Source organism: Astyanax mexicanus, chromosome 16 (genome assembly GCF_023375975.1).
Source record: "Astyanax mexicanus isolate ESR-SI-001 chromosome 16, AstMex3_surface, whole genome shotgun sequence".
Lineage (NCBI taxonomy): Eukaryota > Metazoa > Chordata > Actinopteri > Characiformes > Acestrorhamphidae > Astyanax > Astyanax mexicanus.
In genome coordinates, this window is record NC_064423.1 from 19078641 (window position 1) to 19102651 (window position 24011).

At 35.6% G+C, this 24011-nt stretch overlaps 2 protein-coding genes across 2 annotated transcripts; one reads left to right on the forward strand and one right to left on the reverse strand.

Annotated features, from left to right (window-relative positions):
* Window positions 1-506: 506 nt before the first annotated feature.
* On the reverse strand, window positions 507-4589 carry ctns (cystinosin, lysosomal cystine transporter). Its single transcript, XM_007240220.4, has 11 exons — window positions 4504-4589; window positions 4198-4282; window positions 3623-3701; window positions 3441-3531; window positions 3214-3317; window positions 2618-2755; window positions 2421-2520; window positions 2182-2301; window positions 1827-1997; window positions 1177-1294; window positions 507-1071 (listed from the first exon to the last, which is right to left on the reverse strand). The coding sequence occupies exons 2-11, from the start codon at window positions 4259-4261 to the stop codon at window positions 926-928; spliced, it is 1131 nt and encodes a 376-aa protein (XP_007240282.3). The 5' UTR covers window positions 4262-4282; window positions 4504-4589; the 3' UTR covers window positions 507-925.
* A 13961-nt stretch (window positions 4590-18550) lies between these two features.
* ccl25b (chemokine (C-C motif) ligand 25b) lies at window positions 18551-20455 on the forward strand. Its single transcript, XM_007240221.4, has 4 exons — window positions 18551-18685; window positions 18825-18928; window positions 19936-20053; window positions 20368-20455. The coding sequence occupies exons 2-4, from the start codon at window positions 18865-18867 to the stop codon at window positions 20453-20455; spliced, it is 270 nt and encodes an 89-aa protein (XP_007240283.3). The 5' UTR covers window positions 18551-18685; window positions 18825-18864.
* The last annotated feature ends 3556 nt before the right edge of the window (window positions 20456-24011 follow it).

Consider the following 24011-nt stretch of genomic DNA (forward strand, 5'->3'; position numbering starts at 1 on the left):
TTTACCAAATTAAAAAAAACTCTGGAATATAATTAAGAGGAAGATGGATTATCAAAAGCCATTAAACCAAGATGAACTGCTTGAATTTTTGCACCAGGAGTGGCATAAAGTTATCCAAAAGCAGTGTGTAAGACTGGTGGAGAAGAACATGCCAAGATACACGAAAACTGTGATTAAAAACAGGGTTATACTACCAAATATTGATTTCTGAACTCTTAAAACCTTATGAAAATGAACTTGTTTTCTTTGCATTATTTGAGGTCTGAAAGCCTTGCATCTTTTTTGTTATTTAAGCCTTCTTCTTAGAATTTGAAAGAAATCTTGTGCGTAGTTTATTGAATAAAACAACAAGGTTCATTTTACTCATATACCTATAAACAGCAATATCTGAGAAACTAATTCAGAACCTGAAGTAGTCTCTTAATTTTCTCCAGAGCTGTATTTACCATATTTTACACAAAAGACAAAGGTATATTTTTTCCAGCCAGAGAACACCAATCACCATGTAATAAAAAGGAGCCATTTTATTGGTTTAACAAAACAGCATCAATAAAAACGCTTCCATAAAACAAGTGTAGTTTTCAGATCATAAATTCTAATATTTACAAGATTACAAAAATATAGTCAGCAATACAAGTGCTTCAACTATAGTTCATTAAGAAAAAATAACTATTTTAATCCCTTTCATAGACTTCAGGTTTCGTCAGTAGATGTCTCATAATGCACCTTCAGTTAATAAAACCAAAAAACATTGCTTGCATAAAGACAGTGTAATAAAAAGGTTTTTTTTGTTTGTTTAAATATGTTGTGGTGTTACCAACATGCCCTCATTGTCCATTGCAGAACTGTAGGAGAGGTAGCTTATTATAAAGATCATGTTACTGTAAGGCACGGTCCACTGTACAGGAACTGCATCTCACCTGGTCTATTCTTCAGTACTTAGTACCTGATACTCAGGGCCTTTATTGCGGTACAGGCAATAATGCTGAATTATAAATATCACGTCAAAAAATATTGAGAAGAGGCCCAATCCGAACTTTGTGGGGTCTCCAAATATGAGCTTCCATTCATCTGCAAAGAAAATGCAATTCAGAGTTATAAAGAATGAGTTATCAATATTTTTCAAACAAGGTGGTTACTGTGAAAGAGTTACTAAGCAGGGAAATGTGTCATTACCGTTGTTATAAGACTGTAGGAACATCTGAAGCATGCTGAAACTGCCTCCTGTAAAATCCAGCAGCACATTTCCAATGCTCCAGCCCTCTGTGCTTTTTCTCTTGTAGTTCATGTAAGCCTAAAAACAGAGAATCAAGGAAGTGATGTAGAACATTCGTTGTAAACCTGAGCCATTTCTAAACCAACTGCACAATACCTACAGGAAATCTGCCCATGTTCAATCAAGAGTATTAGTAATGATTGTGGGTGTTACATTTTAACTCTGTAAGTGATTACTGTACACTAAAGGAATTGAACACAAAATCTACTATAGATATTAAAAAAAAAATAGTGCTGAACTTGCCAATGCAAAAAAATATTTTGATACTGTCAGTTGCTTCTACCAAATTATAATTCCTCATCAGCCTGTTGTATCACAGTACAAGCTATAGTTTAGCAACATGATGAAGTTTGATCCGTAAAGCACTTCTCCACCAATCAGACTGGCAAAAAATAACTTTTAGAATAATACTGTGCTGTGATTATAAAATAATGTTTATTATAATGCAGAACTAACAACCATTCCTTTAATTAACACACAGTTCTGAATACATCTAGAGTCATCTTTTCCAAAATCTGTAAGATTAAGATAATGTAAGTGAGAGTCTTACCTGGGGGATGTATTTAACCAGTGTGACGCCCAATTTAATGTAGGAGAAATAGTACAGGTAGGTCAGCCATGTGATCTTTTTACCAACAGCTATAAAGAGCGTGACAAAGGCAAACGTCCAACCAATCGCCAGTAAACACATGGCCACCCTGGACACTCGTTGTCCTCCTCTCTAGACAATTGCAAATAAATACAATGCTTCATTTGAGATGTAATATTATAACAAAGTGTAACATTACATAATAATTCAAAATGCAAATTGTATGTGCGATGCATGCATTAATGACAATTCTCAGTCATTATTAATATTGTATTAGTCGGTACATCAGCATTCACAAAAACAATTTTTTACTAACCTCATACAAAACACACTGGCAGATATAGACAAGAGTAAGAGCCAGTGCATGTACACTAAAGAACACATCATTGGCATCCACAGGATTGACTCCATTTGGTTCAGTTTGTATGAATTCCTCCTGTAGATGTATAAACACACATATGTTCAAGATACATTTAAAATCAATTCAAATAATATATTCAACTATCTGTGTACAACATCCCTTTCAATAATGGAGAAAATATATTTTATATTTACTTTTATGTAAGGAATCCAAAAGAGGCCAATGTTGAAGACACTGTATGCAATAAATCCGGTGAAATTCAATGCAAGGAAGTCAAAGTTCAGACCCACCACACTGTAAAATAATCACAGTTGGCAATGAATAGAGTATAACTGAAGTGAAAGAGGAGAACTTTAGCAATTTCCAGTAGTTATGTGGAATACTATTTTACCTCTTTCTTCTCCAGTTCTCATACGCCTGAGGATAGAAGGAAATAGACCAGGCCAGGAAGTAGATCCAGCCAATAATTTGGTTGATGACAGCAAGAGTATTGCTTCTTACCACCAGAAATCTTATTCGAGTTCTCATGCTAAAGAGAAAAGTAATAAAGAATAATATAAACATAAACAATGAATAATAAAAAATGAAATGTGTGATGTATTATGAACAATCATGTTTTTCATTTACAACAGGTAACTTAAACTGTATTAAGCTAAGACAATTTCCAGCTCATTGGATTAAGCTAATTAAGCACAGCAATGCACCTGTAAACCTAAATTCTGACCTAAACATTGGAATAAATTTATTTCATGTTAAAAAGATAATCAGTGTTCTTATAGTAAAATATAGTGCAATCATTAACAACCTCAAACAGGCTTCTCTGTAGCAAAATGGTCACCAAAATTGTGTCAATTATTAATCATGAATATGGAATATAGTTAATATTAATATTTATTATCCAAATGCTGATTAACTCTTAGCTTAGTAAATATTGTTTATGTATGTAAATTGTAGTAAAATAACTAAGGACATCAGCATACATCATACCTTTCGATGTCAGTGGTGTTGCTGAACAGATATGCAGTCACTTGACCAACTTTCTTTGCTTGCACTTCAAATGTGACTGATGTGTTTCCTGCTGACAGAATTACCTGTAAACAAGGAGAAGAGTTCATTAGGAAATCATCAGAATGTAATACCTAGAGCTTAAAATTTAGAAAAAGTGTTTATGCAACTTTTAATTTGAGTGAACAACAATATAAATCAAATCTCACCTCTTCTGGAAGGTGAATGAGTGACGAGGAGTCATTGTTAGAGGAAAATGTTACATTAAAGTAGATGTTTGCAGTAATGTTCAGGGGAGAGCTATAAAACAAAACACATAAATTGGTACATTGGTGTCAATGTAACAAATAAAAAAATATATATATATTATCAAGTAGAATTGTAGGCACACCTTGCTGTGATGGTGATGTTTTTAGAAAACCTCTCCTCTAAATTCACTGAAGTTGGAGCACTTAGAATCACGTCTGCATCTGTGAATGAAGAAGAATAAAATTATACTAGTATTCTGTATCAAATCATTATACACTTTTATACACACATTAACAGAACAGAATCCAGTCTGCTTAGAACAACTTAGTGTTGATATCTTACCATGTAAAATAGACATAGATAGATAGATAGATAGATAGATAGATAGATAGATAGATAGATAGATAGATAGATAGATAGATAGATAGATAACATCAGAGAGAAAGAGACAGAGACAAAGGCAGAGAAAGAGACAGAGAGAGAAAGAAAAAGACAGAGGGAGAAAGAGAAAGAGAGACAAAGACAGAGAGAAAGGGAGGGAGAGAGAGACAGAGAGACCAAGAAAAAGACAGAGGGAGAAAGAGAAAGAAAAACAGAGAGAGAGAGACAGAGAGATAGAGTTTGCTCAATAATCTGTGATTTATGGTGCTTTTAGAGAACCCCAGCTCAGACCACAGAGGCTAATCTGAGAAGAACTGAAAGGAGGACTGAACTCACCACAAAGGGTCAACAGTGCATAAAGTGAGAGGAGAAGAGCTTTTAGAAAACCCGTGTCCGTCATCTTGAGCGTGGACCCCACGGCCTGTGAAAAGAGGAAATAAAAAAAAAGGAAACGTTAAAGTAAAATTCTGAAACTGAAGTTAAATTAAGATTTTCTCAATGAAATTCAGTTGTTAACATTATATTTCCTGTTCTGTCAACCGTGCTGATTTCTAGAATACACCAATGTAAATCTGTATTAGAGATTTTAGAAGTAAAGTAAAAGCTAAAGTGTAAAAAGTATAAAGTAAATCAGTTCTTTACCCGCAGCTCGTTTGTTTATTGGAGCAGAGCCGCAGCTCTTCCTGGTCACATGAGCGCAGTCAGCTGACTGCCGACGCTCAGCCTGGGGGAGGAGGGGGGGAGGGAGGAGCACCGGGGACCACCAGTGAGCTGAGAGCTGGAAAACTTTAGCCAAGCATAAGGCTATATATATATATATATATATATATATATATATATATATATATATATATATATATATATATATATATATATATATATTTATTTATTTATTTTTTAACTCATAAATTAATTAAATCAACAAGTACATGAGACTTAAATGAATAGCATATATGAAGTGAATAAAATAAAAACAAAAGGGCAGTCAGCCCTACTCCTCCAGAGGCGAGTTATAGTTATAGTGGATGAGTTGATCACATGCAAAACAAATGAATTAATGTACCTTTGTGTATTTTACATTTATAAGAAAGGTTAGAGATGTCAAGGACAATTCTCTGGAGGTGAACAGGGGTATAAGTTCGGTAGCAAAATTTAAAGTTCTGCTCATGTATTAAATCACCTCCAGAATTAAATGTTCAATAATTCTTTAAATTTAAATAATGACTAACACAAGTATAGTCAAACTGATCATCTCCTTATTTGTTCAGCAAATAATATTGGAATACATAAAATAAGGATTTTTTTTTCTTTTATTATTATTATTATTATTATTATTATTATTATTATTATTAGTATTAGTAGTAGTAGTAGTAGTAGTAGTAGTAGTAGTAGTAGGAGTGGTAGAAGTAGTAGTAGTCGTAATAGTAGTAGTCACAGTAGTAGTAGTTTTTGTCTTAAATATTTGTTTTATAAATACGCTTTCATAAGTTCGCCTAAATTCGCTCCTCATTTGTAAGCAGGTAATGTTGAAAATGAGCATTATATTACTTTTGGTAATATTAGTAGTAGTAAGAGCAGATGGCATTAACTTTGTCATGTTAACATATTAACATATTATTAAAATACACTGCTCAAAAAAATAAAGGGAACACTTAAACAACACAATATAACTCGAAGTCAACCACATTATTAATGGATAATATAATTTTTATGTTATTTTGTTCTCAATGCATTCCACTTTGTAATAAATAAAGATCTTCACCCGAAATATTTTATTCATGGATATCTAGGATGTGTTATTTTAGTGTTCCCTTTATTTCTTTTAGCAGTGTAGTATTGCTATTTTCCACAAGTTAATTCATATTTGCTCCACATTTGTTTAAATATAATGACCCACAGGTAAATCTTACACATTTAAAAAAAAGATTTTCAGAGATGTTAAAAACTCCAACATGTCTTCACCAAATGTTATTAAGCACATTTGCATCATAACGTGTTTGCCTTTTAATAAATTCTGTGCTCTGAATTTATATTTAAACCTGTCATTTTATTTATTTAATTTAATTTAGAGTATTTAATCCTGATGTCAAAATTCGACTTTAGAAAGCACTTTAGAAGTCTGTGATGAATCTATAAATGTACACCAGCAGGAGGCGATATGAACCCGCCTGTTTAAATCCATGACTCATCTAATCAGAGTGAAAACAGATCTTGATTAGTTTATGAAAGTCTACACTGTAGGTGGCCCACAGAGGGAGCGCTAAAGTGTTCAGAACCAACAGTGAGAAATTATTTAGTCTGAGCAGCTAAGATTTTAAATTGAATACAAAAAAGACTTGTGAAAAAAGCTTATATTGTCTTAAAAAAACATTTTTAATCATTTCTGTGGGAAATATGTCTAATAATTTGAGCTTGAGATGCAAGCATGGTCTTGCTCATTTTTTGTTACGAAAAGTTAACCTTGCACAAGATTTTGGCAAAATGCCACTCTCAATTTAACCTCTGATCTTAAGTATGAATTTAGGCTAAGCTGTTTGTGCACTGTACTGACTGATACTGTATTGCCATTTAAATCATTTTAATATCCTGTAATTAGTAACAAATGTGGGTAGAAACAATTTTTCTACTGATTTCCTGTTTAATATACTGATCACAAAAAATGTTTAAATATTACTTAATATTGTCTTTAATAAGTTATTACTTATTGCATCCAGAGGCTTTGGAATTTGGCATTTACATAGTTGAAAGACTAATACAGAAAACAAATACATTCAGACAGATCAAAACAGAAAGAGGTGGATAAAGTAGAAAATGTCCATTCCCGCAAAAGGGGAAACAGTTTTAAGTCGAAAAGGAAGTAAAAGTAAAAGCTGGATTTGTACTAGATTAAATGCACTCCCTTGTGAATGCACAGTACACCATTTCCCAATATTTTCATGACTTTTTACATTGTAAATCTAATACTGAAGACATTAAAGCTTTACAGGAACACATGTGGAACTTTTTTGTACACCAAAAAAAGTGTTAAACAACCAAAATATATTCTATACTTTGAGTAATTTCATTTAGGAAAAATTACCTGGAATAGTTTTCTCAGCATCTTGAAGGAGTTCCTGGAGGTGCTGAACAATAGTTGCTGTTTTTTCTTCATGCTGTGAAGCTCCAGCTCATCCTAAATCACCTCAAATCATATTAAACAAGTGTTTAATATTAATCTACAATGTAGAAAATAAATTAAAGAAATAAAGGAAAAGATTGAATAAGAAGGTGTCTCCAAACTTTTGACTGATACTGTATATCAAAAATAAAAAAGAGTACTAAAAGAAACTTAAAAGTAAGTAAAACGTATTTTAATAAACAAAAATAATTAATGACTGCAGACAAATGTTGCACCAACTAACATTTTACGTTAGTAGTCATATTCACCTGACTGCAGATGTGAAAAAATCATTTTTTAATGAAAGCAGAACTTTATTAAAATAGTATATTAAAATGTGTTAAATAAGTACATTTATTCTTACATTTTGCCCCATGTCAAAATGTAAATAGAAAAAAATATTTTAAAGGTTTTCCCTTGAAAATATTTAATGTAATGTAATGTTCGCTTTTAAGTTAATAATACAAAAATAAAAGTGAAACCTTCTGGATCATTGTTTTCCAACTCTGGTCCTACAAGACCCCCTACCCTGCATATTTTAGTGGTTACACAGCTACCATGAAACCTGATCCAGGTAATCAGCTAAACAGCAAGACCTTCGTGCGGCGAGAAAAACTAAAATGTGCAGAACAGGAGGTCCTCCAGGACCAGACTTGAGACTCACTGTTCTAGACCCTGTTTTTTTCAGTGCTGACAAAAATGAAGAAGAAATGAAATAAAGAATGGCAGTTAACACAAACAATGGAGGTCAAGTTGAGGTCTGAAAATCCAAAAGAACAGCATGTTGGATTCCTACAAAATCAAATCAAAACCCTGTTTGATTGCAAAATACTTTCAGGAACATTTCTACTGTGCATTGAGACGAGTTTATATATAAAGTGGTGACTGGCGCTAAGTAAGCAATTACTGTGAGTAATTCAGCCTGTGTAAATATGATTAAGATGGTGCAGGGAGGAGGGGCTGCAGGGCATGGGTCTATTCAATTAAGTGCAGTTTAATTTTATTTATATAGCGCAGTGATGCCAATAATTGTGGTAACAACTGTGACAATGAAAAACTCCATAACAATAATGTCATGTGTGACAAACTATATAATAAATATTATCTATAAAGGTGACTTCTATTTAAGGGGGACTTTTATTTTTTTCTTAAAGGTAGCGAGGGACACTCCTTGTGATTTGTGAAATTGAAAAAAAAAACGGGGTGATATAAGTGTGCTGTGGTGTGCAAGAGGGAAAACTTGTGCTAGTCTGTAAAAATACATTCATTTATTTTTTGTTGTGTTTTTGCTGGTTTAATTTTCAGCTAAATTCCAATTATTACTAATACCAAGGACTGAATTCTGCAGAATTCTGCAGTTTTTCTTAATCTCTTTTAAATTGATACTTGTTTTATTGTTCAATAAATGATTGTGAAAATGGTATCCTCTCATTTGCATTACTGTTGACTCGGCCGTGACATAAAGAGAAGGAAACCTTAGGAGAAACCAAGACTCAGTCAGAGAAATCTATCCCACTCAGGTCGACCTGCTCAGTACAAACAAATAACAGAATAAAAACAACAGTACAGAGAGATAATGTGTAGCTATAGCTAATGTAAAAACAGTACTATTTAGATTGAGAATGTGTCTGAGTCCCGTATATTAACAGGGTGGTTGGGAAGCTTTATAAAAGAAAGCTCTTCCTCCTGCATAAATTTTTCTAATACGTGGGACTGATAATAGGCCAGCTTCTTGGGAGTGGAGTGTATTTGGCAGTACATGTAAGGTGTAAGAAGTTCCTCCAGATAATGCGAGGCCAGACCATTAAGGGATTTATATATCAGTATATGACATTTAAATCTATCTATCCATATATGCACCGCTGATCTATTCTCTAACCTAGAGGTGCAAATAATAATTAAGCAATAATACACTCAAGGTTCGTGCTATAACGTGTAATATTGGCACTGCTGTGCTGCACAGCAGTTTTTTCTTAATTTCAGTCAATTTTCAATTTTTCTCAATTTTCAGTCTCTGCATGGCGCAAGCAGATTCTCCTCCAAATCTGCTGTGCATGCAGCACAGTTTGATACCCACTCCAATTTCTTGCACAGGAGATGTATCCTTTTCTTGAGGAAATATGTTACTTTTGTACTGCTTATATCTGTTAACATGCTTTATATATTTTTATTTTAAATATGTCATTGTTATGATTACTATTACTATGATAAGATATGTTCACAAGCCTGATTTTCGGTGCCCTGCGTGCAGTTCATGATCCGCATGGGTGGGGTGCTGGCATTGTATGTTATGCATAACAAAACTGTACTCATTTAAATGTGCTTTACTGCACATTTTAGCTTAAAGTTAGCCGAAATTTCATTGGAATTGTTCTTCAGCAGGTTGTGCTGCAAACAACAAGGCCAAAACATGTTGGTCTGTGCCTCCTCTTTCCTATTAAAAAGAGTCAGCTTTGTTTCTTTTTTCATTTTTATTCATATCTTCATTCACTCCCTTTGTATTATTTTATTCTCTTCCAAGTTTCCTAAGTTTCCTAAGAATTTTCGGGACACCCAGCAATTCGTTTATATTTTCTTCCAGTCATAAATATGTTGTGACTTGAGTGTCTCTCATTAGAGAACTCATCTATCAACGTGGAGGTCAATAAAAATAGGTACACATGCAATAAATAATGAGTTTAAGACCACTGCCAATGGGAGCGAGCTATGTGAGCCTGTGCTGTTGGCCCCCAGAGGGAGGAAGAGGAGGGTTCAAAAGGCAAAGACTGTTCTTCATGATTCACAGTTGGAGAAATGCAGATGTTCACTGAGCTCAATGTGATTTCCCTTAACAAAAAACAGCTGTGTACCAGCGAGCAACATGAGCCCTCCATTTATCAAACTATACAAATAAGAGGAGTTCATGAAAAGTCGCTGAAACTTTGACGCTTCCCGGGCTCTGCTGTCAGAAAGTTTTATTTGGCCACAAACACCATGTGTGAGTTTTGACATAAACACATGATGGAAATGCACACAAAAGAAACGTCTGCTTTGCGAGGCATGCCAGTATGTGTGTGTGTGTGTGTGTGTGCGTGGTGTTGATAAAACGTTGTTCTTCCCAGAAGTCTTGGGAATCTTGTTAAAGTACACGCCACCAGAGAGTTTCAGCATGTTCTGGAGAAGAATCTGCTGCCAAAAAAGGCTTCTGCCAAAATGCAATAGAATAGTGTTGCATCTATGAGCAGAACAATGGTCCAAAGCATTTAATCAGAAAATACAAACAACATGCGCAAACTAAACCTCAAAGGACCAGAACACTTCTATTCTAATTCCAATGTATTCATCTAAATGGTTGTGGGCACCCCTTGTAATAATGTATGCAAAAAAATGCACACCCACAGCTTGTGTACTCTCTGTAGAGAAGTATTGCAAATATACTACCATTTTCTGAAGCAGATGAACAAGAACCAATTGGCTCCAGGTGGGCTAAATCTGGAACTAACTCTGGAACTCGGGAATGTTCTCTGGAACGATAGTACTCCATCCAATAATTGGAGTTGGGAATGAGGTGGGAGGGGTAGTGATCATCCAACATCCTGACATCATGATGACTTTTACTGGCTCTTAAACATCTCAGCAATGATCCAGAATGTCGCAAAAAGCCTTTTCTGCACAGTAGAGACAGTTACTCTAACAAAAGCAGGATGAACTGCTATATCAGAAGAACCAGTAAATTAGTTGAGTGAGTGTAAATGTGTTGGTTTTTGCCAGAGCAGTCAACAAGCTGCACCTAAATAGGTGTGTTATTTTCACACAGATTTTATACAGCGACGGTTTTTGGGATGCCTCACTGTAGTATAGATGTCCATGGTGATGTCAGCCACAGCCAACTGTGCCCAGGACTCCCAGAAAGCACAGTTGGCCTCAGTCTCCCTCAGAACCAAGTAACTCAAGACCATTGTGAGTCAGGTCAGATGTAACAGAACATACAAAAATTGGCATTTTCTAGCAAGTGCCTGAATAGCAGAGTTGTCGGATGGTTTCCTGTGACTTTAGAAAGCACATGTTAGTTTTCACCACCCGAGCACTGAGTGATACAGTGTGGAAATTGGAAATGACTATACTGGGAAGACAACTGGGGCAAGAAAACAACAGCCAGCAGCCCACAGGATGGAAATCACTGATCTAATACATGCTTAACTGTGCGAGCATGTTAGCTTATTCATTTCACATTCAGAAGAAGTAATCTACCAAGCCTGTGTTCTTCTATCCAATATATTAACTATATATACTGTCATTTGTATATTTATATTTGTATAAATATTTGTGTTAGTATAAGTACAGCTCTGAAAAACAACATTTCTCCCAAATTCCAAATACAAATATTGTCATTCAGAGCATTGATTGGCAGAAAATGAGAAATGGCTGAAATAACAAAAAGATCCAGAGCTTTCAGACCTCAAATGATGCAAAGAAAACAAGTTCATATTCATAAATTTTTAAAAGTTCAATATTTGGTGGAATAACCCTGGTTTTATCACAGTTTTCTCGCAAGTTGGTATGTTCTCCTCCACCAGTCTTACACACTGCTTTTGGATAACTTTACGCCGTTCCTGGTGCAAAAATTCAAGCAGTTCAGCTTGGTTTGATGGCTTGTGATCATCCATCTTCCTCTTGATTATATTCCATAGATTTCTCATCATGTTTAAGTGATCTCTTTTTTTTCCAGAGCTGTATATTTGTACTGTATAAATATATATTTTTACATTGTATCAATAGGTAAAACACACACTTACTCCAAATAAACAGAGTTGTAAAGAATATAAAGAATATTTTTTAAACTGCCTCAGACTTTAGAACATATGGTCTTAATCAGGGTGTGATGGGTGTAACAGTTGTAAAAGTGCTCAAGACGAGAATGAGGGTTAGCCAAAAACCACAAAAAACACTTGAAACTTGAACATGAAAGTTGATTCTCACCATGGCCCTTCAGCATGTAAATATAAACACACACATTCACTCTCACACACGCTTACCAACAGAATGGTTCTATTGGTTTTAAATGAAAATATATTACATGCCATGCTGTATCTGGATTGAGGCTATATATTTACTCCCTTTATGTTCAGGACTGCATTCACCCTCCACTGACCTTCACCCCCCACTGCTGTTACTGTTGCTACATCATAGAAGCTCCCTAGAACAAAATGTCAGTATTGTTTTTTCTCATTGTTCTCATCATTTAAAAAAAGAAGAAGTGGAAAAAGTATATTATACAGTATTAAGCAATGCCGTTCAGCAAGTTACAACTCTTAATAAACAAAATTTATTAAATATAGGTCATATACTGTGTTGTAAATGAGTAAAATGCAACATATGAACACAACCTGAATACTACAATCCTCCAAAAGAGCCATTTGGGTTTATTCTTTTATATAGGACCTATGTCCAGTGTGTGTCTGAGGTGACTGATGGAGAAGCTTCTCCGGTCAGGGCAAGATTGTTACGGTGCAACAATCCATAGATTTTACTACGTGAGTTGAAATCATTTTCCTCGTGGAATTCTTTTCTGCATTATTTCATTAATGTTTTTAGGAAACGTGTTTGGACAGGTTGCTGCAGAGAGCTCAGAGAGCTACTACACAAAAGATCTTACTCAGAACATCCTGACACCACACGGCGTCCCCACATAAATTACATCTGTCTATCAGTGATCTTGAGGTCAATGGCAGGTGAATAAACAATGGGTCCCGCACAGGCTTAAAGCCATGATGCAAAAATCAAATATATAGATTAGGAACACTCATGCTTACACAACATGATTACAAAATGTGTTTTGTAAAATTGGTGTGAGTAAAAGTACATTGCTTATTTAGGTATTTATAGTTACCTATAAAAATACAGTGGTAATTGTATGTATTCTAAATTGGTCAGCTTTCATTTTTTCATTCTAAACAAATGTAGAATTTTCATGTAGAAATAGATTATAGCTTTGTTTACAAATTACTAGGTAGCTAAAAAATAAATGTATCAAAAATAAATGTTCACACTATAAGGCGCACTTAAAATCCTTTAGTTTTCCCAAAAATCGTCAGAGCACCTTATAATCCGGTGCGCCTTATGTATGAAATCTATCAAAGTATTAGCCTCTTCGCTGAAGTGCAGCGTTTTACAGGAGTTTCAGTTTAGTTCTCCAGCACCAGGATTAGCATTAGCTGCTAACCACAGCGCTAGCTAGCTTTTTTTCACCTGTACACAGGTGAGTATACCGGACTGTAGTCTGTGTTTACCATGTTAAAACAAGCTACATGGGACAAACCTCTATCTGATAGCGCCCTGGCTTACTGGAACACTCAGGGTTCCTCAGTGAAGCTCTGTCAGGCAGTGTTTACTAGCGCTAAGCACTGCTAACCGCACGTAGCGCTACTGCTAACCATGCTGTTAAAAATGTAGGAAATCTAAGCTTACTGTAAACAAACAGAACCACTTTACTCACTCAAATAAACTGTTTTCAAGAGAGAAATCTGCTTAGATTACTGTGCGACACCTTTGTTTCTTTACTATTGACGCTTAATATGCGCCTTATGATCCGGTGCGCCTTATGTATAAAAAATAGACCAGAAAATAGTCTGTAAATTATGGTACTCTAATTCATCTTTCTAACCTGGGTTTAAACCAAACAAACAATTAAACCTCTTACAAAAAACAAAGTTAGATACAATGAGTAACAGGTAAACAACTATTAGATTAATGCTAATAATTATGTAATGCAAGAGATGAATGTAATTATCTAATGTAAACTGGCCACACAAAAACAGCATTTAAACAGCTTGACCCCTCAGTTTCTCCTGACAGGTCTCTCACTGTGCAGCTGGATTTCACCAGTTAAGAACAAATAAGCAAGCTACCTGTGGAGGGAGAGCCAGAGCCAGGAAGAGAGAGAAAAAGACCTACTAAACAAAGGGCTTTACATAACACTCAGTCCAGAGTAACCACTGGTCAGTGATGCTTCACCACTGAAAAAGTTTTTTCCAGCCTTAAGTTTATTTTGGGTCTGAGAAACTGGACCTGAGAAGCTGAGAAAAAGAAAAGGGTGAAGCAAACAAAAAATGTACAGTCCTGAAGACTGACTGCCCTCGAGAAACTATTTTTAATGGTTTGAGGAACCACATTTAAAAAAAGAGATTTCTCTAAAGAATATACAGCTCTGGAAAAAATAAGAGACCACTTAAAAATTATGCGTATCTTTGATTTTACCAAATTGAAAACCTCTAAAATATAATCAAGAGAAAGATGGATGATCACAAGCCATCAAACCAACTGAACTGCTTGAAGTTTTGCACCAGAAGTGGCAGAAAGTTATCTAAAGTCAGTGTGTAAGACTGGTGGAGGAGAACATGCTAAGATGGATAAAAACTGTGATTAAAAAACAGGGTTATTCCACCAAATATTGATTTCTGAAAACTTTATAAATATGAATTTATTTTCTTTGCATTATTTGATTTCTGAAAACAATGTTAATTTTACTCAAACATATACCTATAAATAGCAAAATCAGAGAAAGTTGTCTTTTATTGTTTCAGAGATGTATGAAAATAAGAACATTAAATATATAAGCTTTTTCCTAAATGTTTCCATAAAGTGGAGCTTCTTTAAACATATTTTAAATAGGCACATACAAACCAAATATATTTCATTCTATGAAATAAAAAAAAAGCATTTTAGCTCTTTTATGTGTTAATAGCTCAGTATTATTCTATACAGACCTATGAACTTTAACAACCCAAACTTCATATTTAAATGATTCTTTGCCTTAGTCCTTTTCTTAGTCCTATGTAGAACCATTGTTGTTTACAGTGCACACTCTTAAAATAGCTTTATTGAGTCCTATCAAGATTTTTTTTACTTCACAGTGAAAAATTGAAAGGATATTTAAATAACCATAAACTGTTACTAATAATAACAATGATAACTGTTATAACTGGGACTCATTGTCAACAGTAACTTCACTGTAAAGGGAAAACAATTTTATTGTACACATAACTACGAGTCTGAATAGGTAACAATAGGTCATATTCTCCTGAAGTGACTCGAGGTGTAAAGACTGTATGTAAATATACCGAGTGTAAATAAAATGAAGCAAAATGACCCGTTATATAAGAGTCTTTTGGGTTTTGTAATTTTACAGCCCTGTTTTACAGCTGTTATGACCCTGTCTAAAGTCAGTCTTTAACAGAAAATAAGAATAGGCTCCCTCCTCAGACTCTCGGCCAGACCAAACACCGGACACCGTGTAACTGGATAAATAAGGAAGGATTTATTGTTAGTCAGTCAATGGAGGAAATACTACTTCAGGGGTGAGCAAATCCCAAAATAACAAATAAAATGTTCTATGATATTGTTAATAGTAATTCATATTTCTGATATATCTGATAACGCCTATTATTTCAATTCTATTTGATCTTATTACATACAGTACCAGTATCACAATTTTGGACACTTAAATTCTGTGGTTTAATTTTTCTGCATTGTGGATTAATACTGAAGTCATTCAAACTATGAAGAAAAAAAATAATATTTAGTAAAATAAAAAAAATGTTAAACCAGAATATGTTTTATATTTTAAATTCTCCAAAGATGACAGTTTTGCACATCTTGGCTAAATTTTCTCAGTCAGCTTTATGAGGTAGAGTCACCTGGAATGGCTTTCAGTTAACAGCTATATTTGAATTTCTTGCCTCTTAATGTGTTTGAGAGCATCAGTTGTAAAGTTGTGAAGAGGTAGAGTTGGTATACAGTGGATAGCCCTATTTGAGTAATGTCCTAATCCATATTATGGCAAAAACGTTTTAACCAAGTAAAGGAATAAAAATGACTTAAAGATATGAAGGTCAGTAAATCCGAAACATTTCAAGTATTTCAACTTTGTGCCGTCACAAAGAACATCAAAAACATTTTGATGAAACCTCATCAGGACCACCCCAGGAAAGGAGGACCAAGAGTCGCCTCTGTTTCACAGGATAAGTTCATCAGAGTTACCAGCCTCAGAAACCGCAAAGTAAACAGCACCCCAAATATAAGAGACACCTAAATCCTCGGACTCTGTGTGAAAGGGCCTTTAGACTGCTCTATTTGTTTAATTTATACGTTTCTGAGAAGGAGAATCTTACCTGTAAACAAAACTAACCAAGCTAGCAGAGATAAAGGGCCTTATTTTAACTTGATTAATTGATTTGATTTGGTCAGTGTCTTTTTGCTATCGTAAGGGCCGAAAAAGTACATCTTGTGTGGCTTGAAATGCACATAAGGCATGTACTTATTCTCTTTTATGGATGTGTTTTGGGCCTAAGTGTCACTTGCTATTCCCTTTAAAATGCAGGTGCGCTTTGACTTTGGCAGATTGCTATTTTAATGGCGTAGCGATTCTATGCATTCACTGTGTATAGGCAGGTATTTTACAGAAATAGATTGAGATTGTGCAACGTTCCTGCGAACGTGACATTTGAGGGTTGACTGTTGACGAGGTAAAATTTCAGTCTGTGGCACACCTGTGTTTTCCATTGCCAAGATAGCAATACGCAGTGGAAACAATATTAGCACCAGGGGTTCTAAGACAGCACTGTTTTAAATATGTGGGATTTTCCTTTCAACAAAGACACAGCTATGTTTGAGGTTCATGGTACAATATGTCACTTGAATGTACAGAACTTATATTATTCAACTATGAAAAGATAAACACAGTTTCTAGGGCACACTTAAGCCAGTCAGACTAGTCTAAGCTCCTTTTTGTGCATGGAAATAGATGCTTATATGAATTGAAGAAGGGCTTTAAAGTACACATGGGATTTACCGCCTGCTTGCTTTGTATTAGAGTTGCTTTTTACACTGGGCCTCTGCAATAAAAGTTTTTTTAACAAGAAAGGACTTACAGCTCATACGTTTCTTGTACTTCAGCCAATATTTTAAAAAAGAACACACGGGCATGTTCGTAGCTGTATGCGGCCTTATGTGAATCTCATTGCACAATATTAGTTTTTTGTTTTTATTGGCATGTATATGGTGTGAAGTGGTGGGATGTCAAGTGCCAGGAATGTTGCACAATACTTATACGGGTAGATTAGCTGAACATGGACAAAAGAAGACTACTTCCTTTTTCCTCCCAAAAGTGAGCTCTTATCACTTTTACTAGGTAAGTTCTTGTGAAAGTGATCTATAAGCATGTAGCATGACTGAAATCCTAATGGAGGCAGCATAAAATTCATCGTACCTCACTGGGCGCTCGTTCAAGGTGTCGTGGCAAGGACAGCTGTCCTCAGCCCGCTCCTTATCCACTGGGGTTCCCCAAGGTTCGGTACTGGGACCCCTTCTCTTCTCCATATACACCACCTCTCTTGGTCAGGTTGTCCGCTCACACGGATTTTCCTACCATTGCTTTGCGGATGACACCCAGCTATACCTGTCATTCTCACCTGAAGATCACTCAATCTCTGCACGGATATCGCAGTGTCTCTCTGACATATCCTCATGGATGAAGGAGCATCACCTTCAATTAAATCTCTCAAAGACTGAACTTCTGGTTATACCAGCAAAACCATCTTTTCAACACAACTTCTCTATAAGTATCGACTCTCTCTCTCTCTCACCGACAAAGGTTGCTAGGAACCTGGGTGTTCTGGTTGATGACCAACTCTCCTTCACGCACCATGTGGCCTCGGTTGCTCGGTCCTGCCGCTTTGCGCTCTATAACATCCGAAAAATTAGACCGTTCTTGACGCAACAGGCCACCCAACTCCTGGTGCAAGCGGTCGTCATCTCACGCCTCGACTACTGCAATGCCCTGCTAACTGGCCTCCCGGCCTGTGTAGTAAAACCACTCCAGATGATCCAGAACGCAGCAGCACGTCTGGTCTTCAACCAGCCAAAACGGGCACATGTCACCCCGCTGCTCATTGAGCTCCATTGGCTACCAGTTGATGCTCGCATCAAATTCAAAGCTCTTACAATCGCCTACAAGGTGATGACAGAACAGGCTCCTTCCTACCTGCACTCGCTCCTGAAGGCTTACGCTACCTCCCGGCCGCTGCGCTCCTCCAATGAACGTCGCCTCGCTTTACCAAACATTCACACAAAGCAATCCAGACTGTTCTCATACAGAGTTCCCCAATGGTGGAACAAACTACCTTCCACTACCAGATCAGGAGAATCTCTCGCTATCTTTAAGAAACTCCTGAAGACAGAGCTCTTCAAAGAGCACTTACTCTCTTAACACCTCTAACACACTAACTACTTCTAACCTCATTTCCTTCTTCCCCTCCTTCACTCCTCTATCCTATTATTCCCCTTTGACCTCCTTTTATCCCTATCCAAAGATGTTTTACCTTTAAACTTATTTTACATTGTACTTGACTATTGTAAGTCGCTTTGGACAAAAGCGTCTGCCAAATGTAATGTAATGTAATGTAATGTAATCATCCAGTCATTGTTTCCAAAAAAAAAAAAATCTTATCTTTTTGCCCCAATGTTCCAAATCAGTCTTATCTGTCTCTCTTGCAGGATCTGAGTTGAGTAAAGGGGAGGGGTGGGCTGCCATAAATGGGAAGAAGCTCCCCCAAACGGAGCAGAAGTGCAGTGGATCCTCAAAGTGAACAGAAGCAACAGCAGCAGAACTCCTACTGGCTCTCTCTCACGGTACGTATTCCCACCTGACTCAGCCTAGCTCTTCATTCCAGGCACATTTTACACACAATCCATAAAAAGGATCAGAGCCATTTACTGCTGGCTTGTGAGAAGATCTCATCTGTGCATATTATCTTCATTATCTCCTAAGACTTCCTAAGACAAGAAAGATCAGAGGATAAAGCCAAGCCATGAAGACTCATGCTCTCTTCTTCCTCCTGCTCCTGGCTTGCATGTACCCAAGCTTGGCACAAGGTAAGAGCTTATTATGCTGTCACTTCTTTACACAGAGATCCAAACTTTTCTTTCAATGCTCATTATCTAAATGATGCTTGTTCAGGAGTGAGTAGGATATACCGTTTGTTTTGTATTAGTTAATGTGAAATATAAATGCAGAACTACAGACGGCACTGAAAACAATGGTAGTATATGATTGGTTGGCTATTTGGTTGGATATTTGGTACATTATCATATTTGCACTTTTGCATAAAACAGTGTGTGCCAAAGCCTGTGTGGCATATTTGATTGATATAATTTTAATTGTAAGTATAATTTTGGAGCATCGTTTTACAGTAGATCAGCTGTTTTTACTAGGAAGTCTAGGAAAGTCCTTTATTTTTTGGACCTTAACTTGTGCATTCAAGAAGGTTTAGCCAATTACATGAAACAATCCATGAAAAAGGAAGCAAACTGGCTTTAGTACAGTTCTTTTATCTTGCGCAATAAAAAAAAAACGTGATACCACATTTCCTCACAGTTTCTTGCTGACTCAACTTAAACTAATTGTTTTGTTGCTTAGACTTTTGTTTAGGCTTTTTTTTCTAAATTAGCTGCTCAGTTGGTCTTTTAATAGATAGATTACATTTGATTAGATTAGATATGTTTATTTTTATTGCGCAGTACAATGGGGCAGAAATAAAGAGAACATACGTATACTAAAAAAACATTCATATAAAAAAACTCATAAATAAGAATATAGTACAAACAAAAACAAAACAAAAAAATAATTCCTATTTTTTAATGTGCAATATTTAATCTATACTAAAGGTACAGCTGGATGGTGTTTGATTTTTACAGTGTTGGTTTTACTGTTTAAAGCTTGCAATAGATGTAACATTGATTTTGATTCTGTGAAATGTGCATGTAAACTTCAGCAAACTCTTGAAAATAAATCTAATCACTGTTATTATGTAACAAATTACATAATATTACTTGATACATTCACTTGTAGCTAAATGTCCATTTTACTCTCTTTGCTACAGGTACTTATGAAAACTGCTGCTTAAAGTATGCTAACGAGGTGAAAGCCAACGTGAAGAAAAGGATTGTGAGCTACAAAGTTCAGCAAACTGACGGGGGGTGCAACATCGCTGCTGTTGTGTAAGTTCTGGCTATTCTCCCAAGCTCTTCTAAGAATTAAAAAAAAAAACTACCTGCTTTTCCAGTGGGAATCTGGTATTTTCTCATCGTCTGGAAATGCGGCTTGCCAGCACTTCTGTCCCTGAGTCATTAAAACCTCAATGCATTTACTACACGTACAGTAATGATAGCATCTGCTGTTTTACGCAACAGTTTAAAAGTATGCTTTTAAAAAAACATTTATAGCTAAATTATGGGATCCATGAGTGGATATGGATGCCTTTACTGAACTTTCTTGTGTCTAAAATGTCTTGTGTCGTCTGTTTCCAATAAAGATTCAAGCTGAAGAGAGGGAAAACATTCTGCGGTGACCCCCAACAGCCATGGGTGAAGGATCTGATGAAAAAAAACAAACGTATCTAAAATCACCACTCTGGGAGCCATAATGATATTTTGAGACCTAGTCTTTCCTACGGTCTTCACACTGTGGCATGATCACCATGAGCAATGTCACCAAGATCCTGCGCTATGACTGAGCATCTACAGCTCATATCCTTAATGTAGCCTATTACTCACTGTAAGGAATGTAGAGCCATGTGGAGAAATGTGGAGAAATGTGGAGGAATGTGGAGGAATGTGTGAGGTGGGTTGTAAGTGCACAAGTTTCTTTAAGCTTCACTCTGAGCCTTGTATTCATAATCAAAAACCGTGAATAATGATATGAAATTAATTTAATACCTACGCCACACATTTCCACTCAAGCTGCGCAGAGAGCAAAGGCAGTGTATGCAGACTTCATGTCTTTTGAATGTCTGTACTGCAGTTCACTGTGCACATATAGTGTTTTTATGTGTTTTTAAAATGATCATGTTTTATATGCTGCCGCTCTGAATGTCGTGCTACTGCACTGCCAGTGTTTAGTCCTGTCTGTTTTGTTTTCTAAGATATGTTTGAATCTTTTTGAGACAGATGTTGTTGAGCCTTTATACATTTTTTACAGAACAATTTTTTTTACCATTTAAATTTTTTCTTATGCATTAAATGACATATAATATTGTGCCATAAGTGTCACAAGTCTAAATGTGAAAGAGACAAAGAAAGAGATGTCGAGAGAAGTCTGTAATGAGTCTGTTTGTAATAAAATACTAAAATCACAATGATCTTTTGTATCATTTTCTCTCTTTATAAATCTCTTTAAAAAATGATTTTGACCTGTCTGTAGTAGAGCTTCTTGTGTTATGCTGAACAGTTTTTAAAGTAAAACAAAGCTGAACACTTTAAAAAGAAGAAAAACATTTTTCAAATGGAAGTAAATGGTGTAAAATTAATTGAATGTATTTATTTTGGAGCATTTCTATTGGTATAATCATAATTGCAATTTAAAAAAAATGTTTAAGGTTTTTCTGTTTCCTAAATGGAGAAATCCAGTGTAAAAAGGGCAGAACACTATTTAGCATTTACAAATACAAAACTTTTAGCCAATGCTTTCAACAGGCTTACAATTCTAGCAATAGGGGCATAGCATTACCCATGTAAAGAAATCACAATTTTTTACACCGTTAACAAGCTCCGTGCTTCATTGGTAGAATTCCGAGAGCCCTAACATTTAAATCATTCTGTGGAAATGAATCAATTCCAGCTGTAGCTGAAAATATGTTTATAATATTCCTGCATTTCCACATAATTTATTTTGCAATCAGTTCCCCTATTCTGCATATTTATTCATGCTCGTCATTATTAGACTTATTGTGACTTCAAGAGGTTCAAGATGCCGGTGCTCTGAGAACTACTTGAGGGTACTGTGTGTATAAACAACTACCTGTGCACTTTCAAAGTTCACAGTGCTTTGTTTTAAATGTCACTTCCCTCTGAATTCTATCAATGAAGTTTGGAGCTACTTTGAGCTTGTTAATTATATAAAAATAGAAATTTGTTCACATGGGCAATGATATAGCGCTATCTCTAGCATTGTATGCCTGTTAGAAGCATCTGGTGGCAAATGGAGGTGGGCTATTTGACAAACGTTTTTATTGGTTATCATGTTTCACTAAAGGCCAAGTACATTCCACACCGGAGTTCTCAGTGTGACAAATCCTTTACAGAAAATGTAAACATTCAAATGGTTTGTTGGGTTGCCACAGTTAATACACTAAAAACGCTATAAAACAATTGCTTATACTATAGAACCTCTGAGAATTATTTATAAGGAAGTCTAAATAATGAACAGAAACTGCCTAAAGACATTCTGTTCCAGTCAAAGCTGTCAATCACTTTGTTAAATGTAACTCAGCCTTCTTACAATAATAACAGAATAACTCTTTTAACAACAAGTCATTTCAGGGTGCTTATAAAAATAATGGATCGATATTAGCATGTGGAATATTAGCATGGGAAAGCTAACTGCTGGAATTAGACTCTGAGGAGAAAATGAGATGAACAGAGGGATGTTTTATCATTTACAGATATGAGTTACTGTGTGTCATTGGTTCCGTCATTACAGCCCATAACAATGTGTTTAATATGACCAGAGACATTCAGAGCTAATTAACACAATATGCTAAAGCATTTAGCATTATTGGCTTGTTGGGTATTAACTGTTTTATTGTGGTTTGGGGAACCAAAAGCCAGACAAGACGGTGTAGATAAGGAATAACTGTCTAAAGGAGTCTCCATTATCTCAAATAAACAAAGCAGAGTAACCCGGGGCTTGGGTTTAATGAACAGAGCTTGAGAATGTTGGGCTGGTGTGTGTGTGTGTGTGTGTGTGTGTGTGTTTTAGTGAGAGGGGCAGCAGTTTCATTCATTCCTTTACAACATCAGTATCTTCTGATATGCTTATACAGTACAATGAATCATTTCTGTAATCATAATCGTTCCACAGGAGTGTATATGTATGAAGCCCAACGTTTATCACAGGAAATAACTCACTTTATCTGGAACAGTCTGTCTAAATAAATGCTTGTCTAAAATATTGTTATGCCAAATTCTTCTTCTTTGTTGTGCAATGCTGCAATATATGCATTACAGTCAGTGATCTTGTCACTGAACAGACTCCTGGTTGGGAAATCACGATCTGATGTTCATCTGTGCGTCCCATATTAATACCCATCATTGCCTGCAGTCAAAACTGACTCTGAAAAAGCCTATCTCTGCAATCTACGATATGTGAGACTCTTACTCATTGAAAGTCGCTCTGCATGTTAGTTCACGCCGCTCAGGCTCTCCTGCTCATGTTGTTCTATGAGGAGTGTGGCCCTACCAGTTTATCTTTCTATCAGTCAGTGATATACGCTGTTTGTCTTTGTGAAGGCTGACAAAAAGTGGAGCTTTCCACAAAGGGATTGGATTACTGTTATTTTTTCCTTCTTTTAGCTTTAATGCTCTCATTCAGATTCCCGGAATCCAAATCCATCTTCAAACCCATCTGGTCATACTTAGGGGGATAATACCTTAGGCTGTGGTCCAAACACTAATAAGCAACACTGTTTATGTTTAGTTTGCAATTCAAGAATGCTGCATATTAAAAACGAGAAAGATTTCCACAGAAACTCATTACATTTCTGCAGTGTTCTCATAGAAACGTATAGCTGACCTTTCTTATCCCCTTAAAAGGCCAGGATTTTTGTCAATTGTCTGACTGACAATACACCACTAAATCTTAAGGATTTCTATTTAAGCATTATGTTAAAAGCTTTCATGTTTTATAAGGAACGTTACTGAAAATCATAATTGTAATTGTAATAGAAAATATTAAAAAATATATATTTAAGTAAATCTGCTGATGTCAAAATATAATTAATAAATTAAACAAATTGGCTCTTTTCTGAACTTAATTTTAAAATCAATATTTTCCTGAATACAAATCAAACCGTTCATGTCCTCCTTTAGTTTCCTTATGTTTGTATAGTTTTTAAGGTTATTTTCAAACATTCAGAATTTGGGGTTGATTCCTGTTAATGATCTGAAATTATTAAGTTTC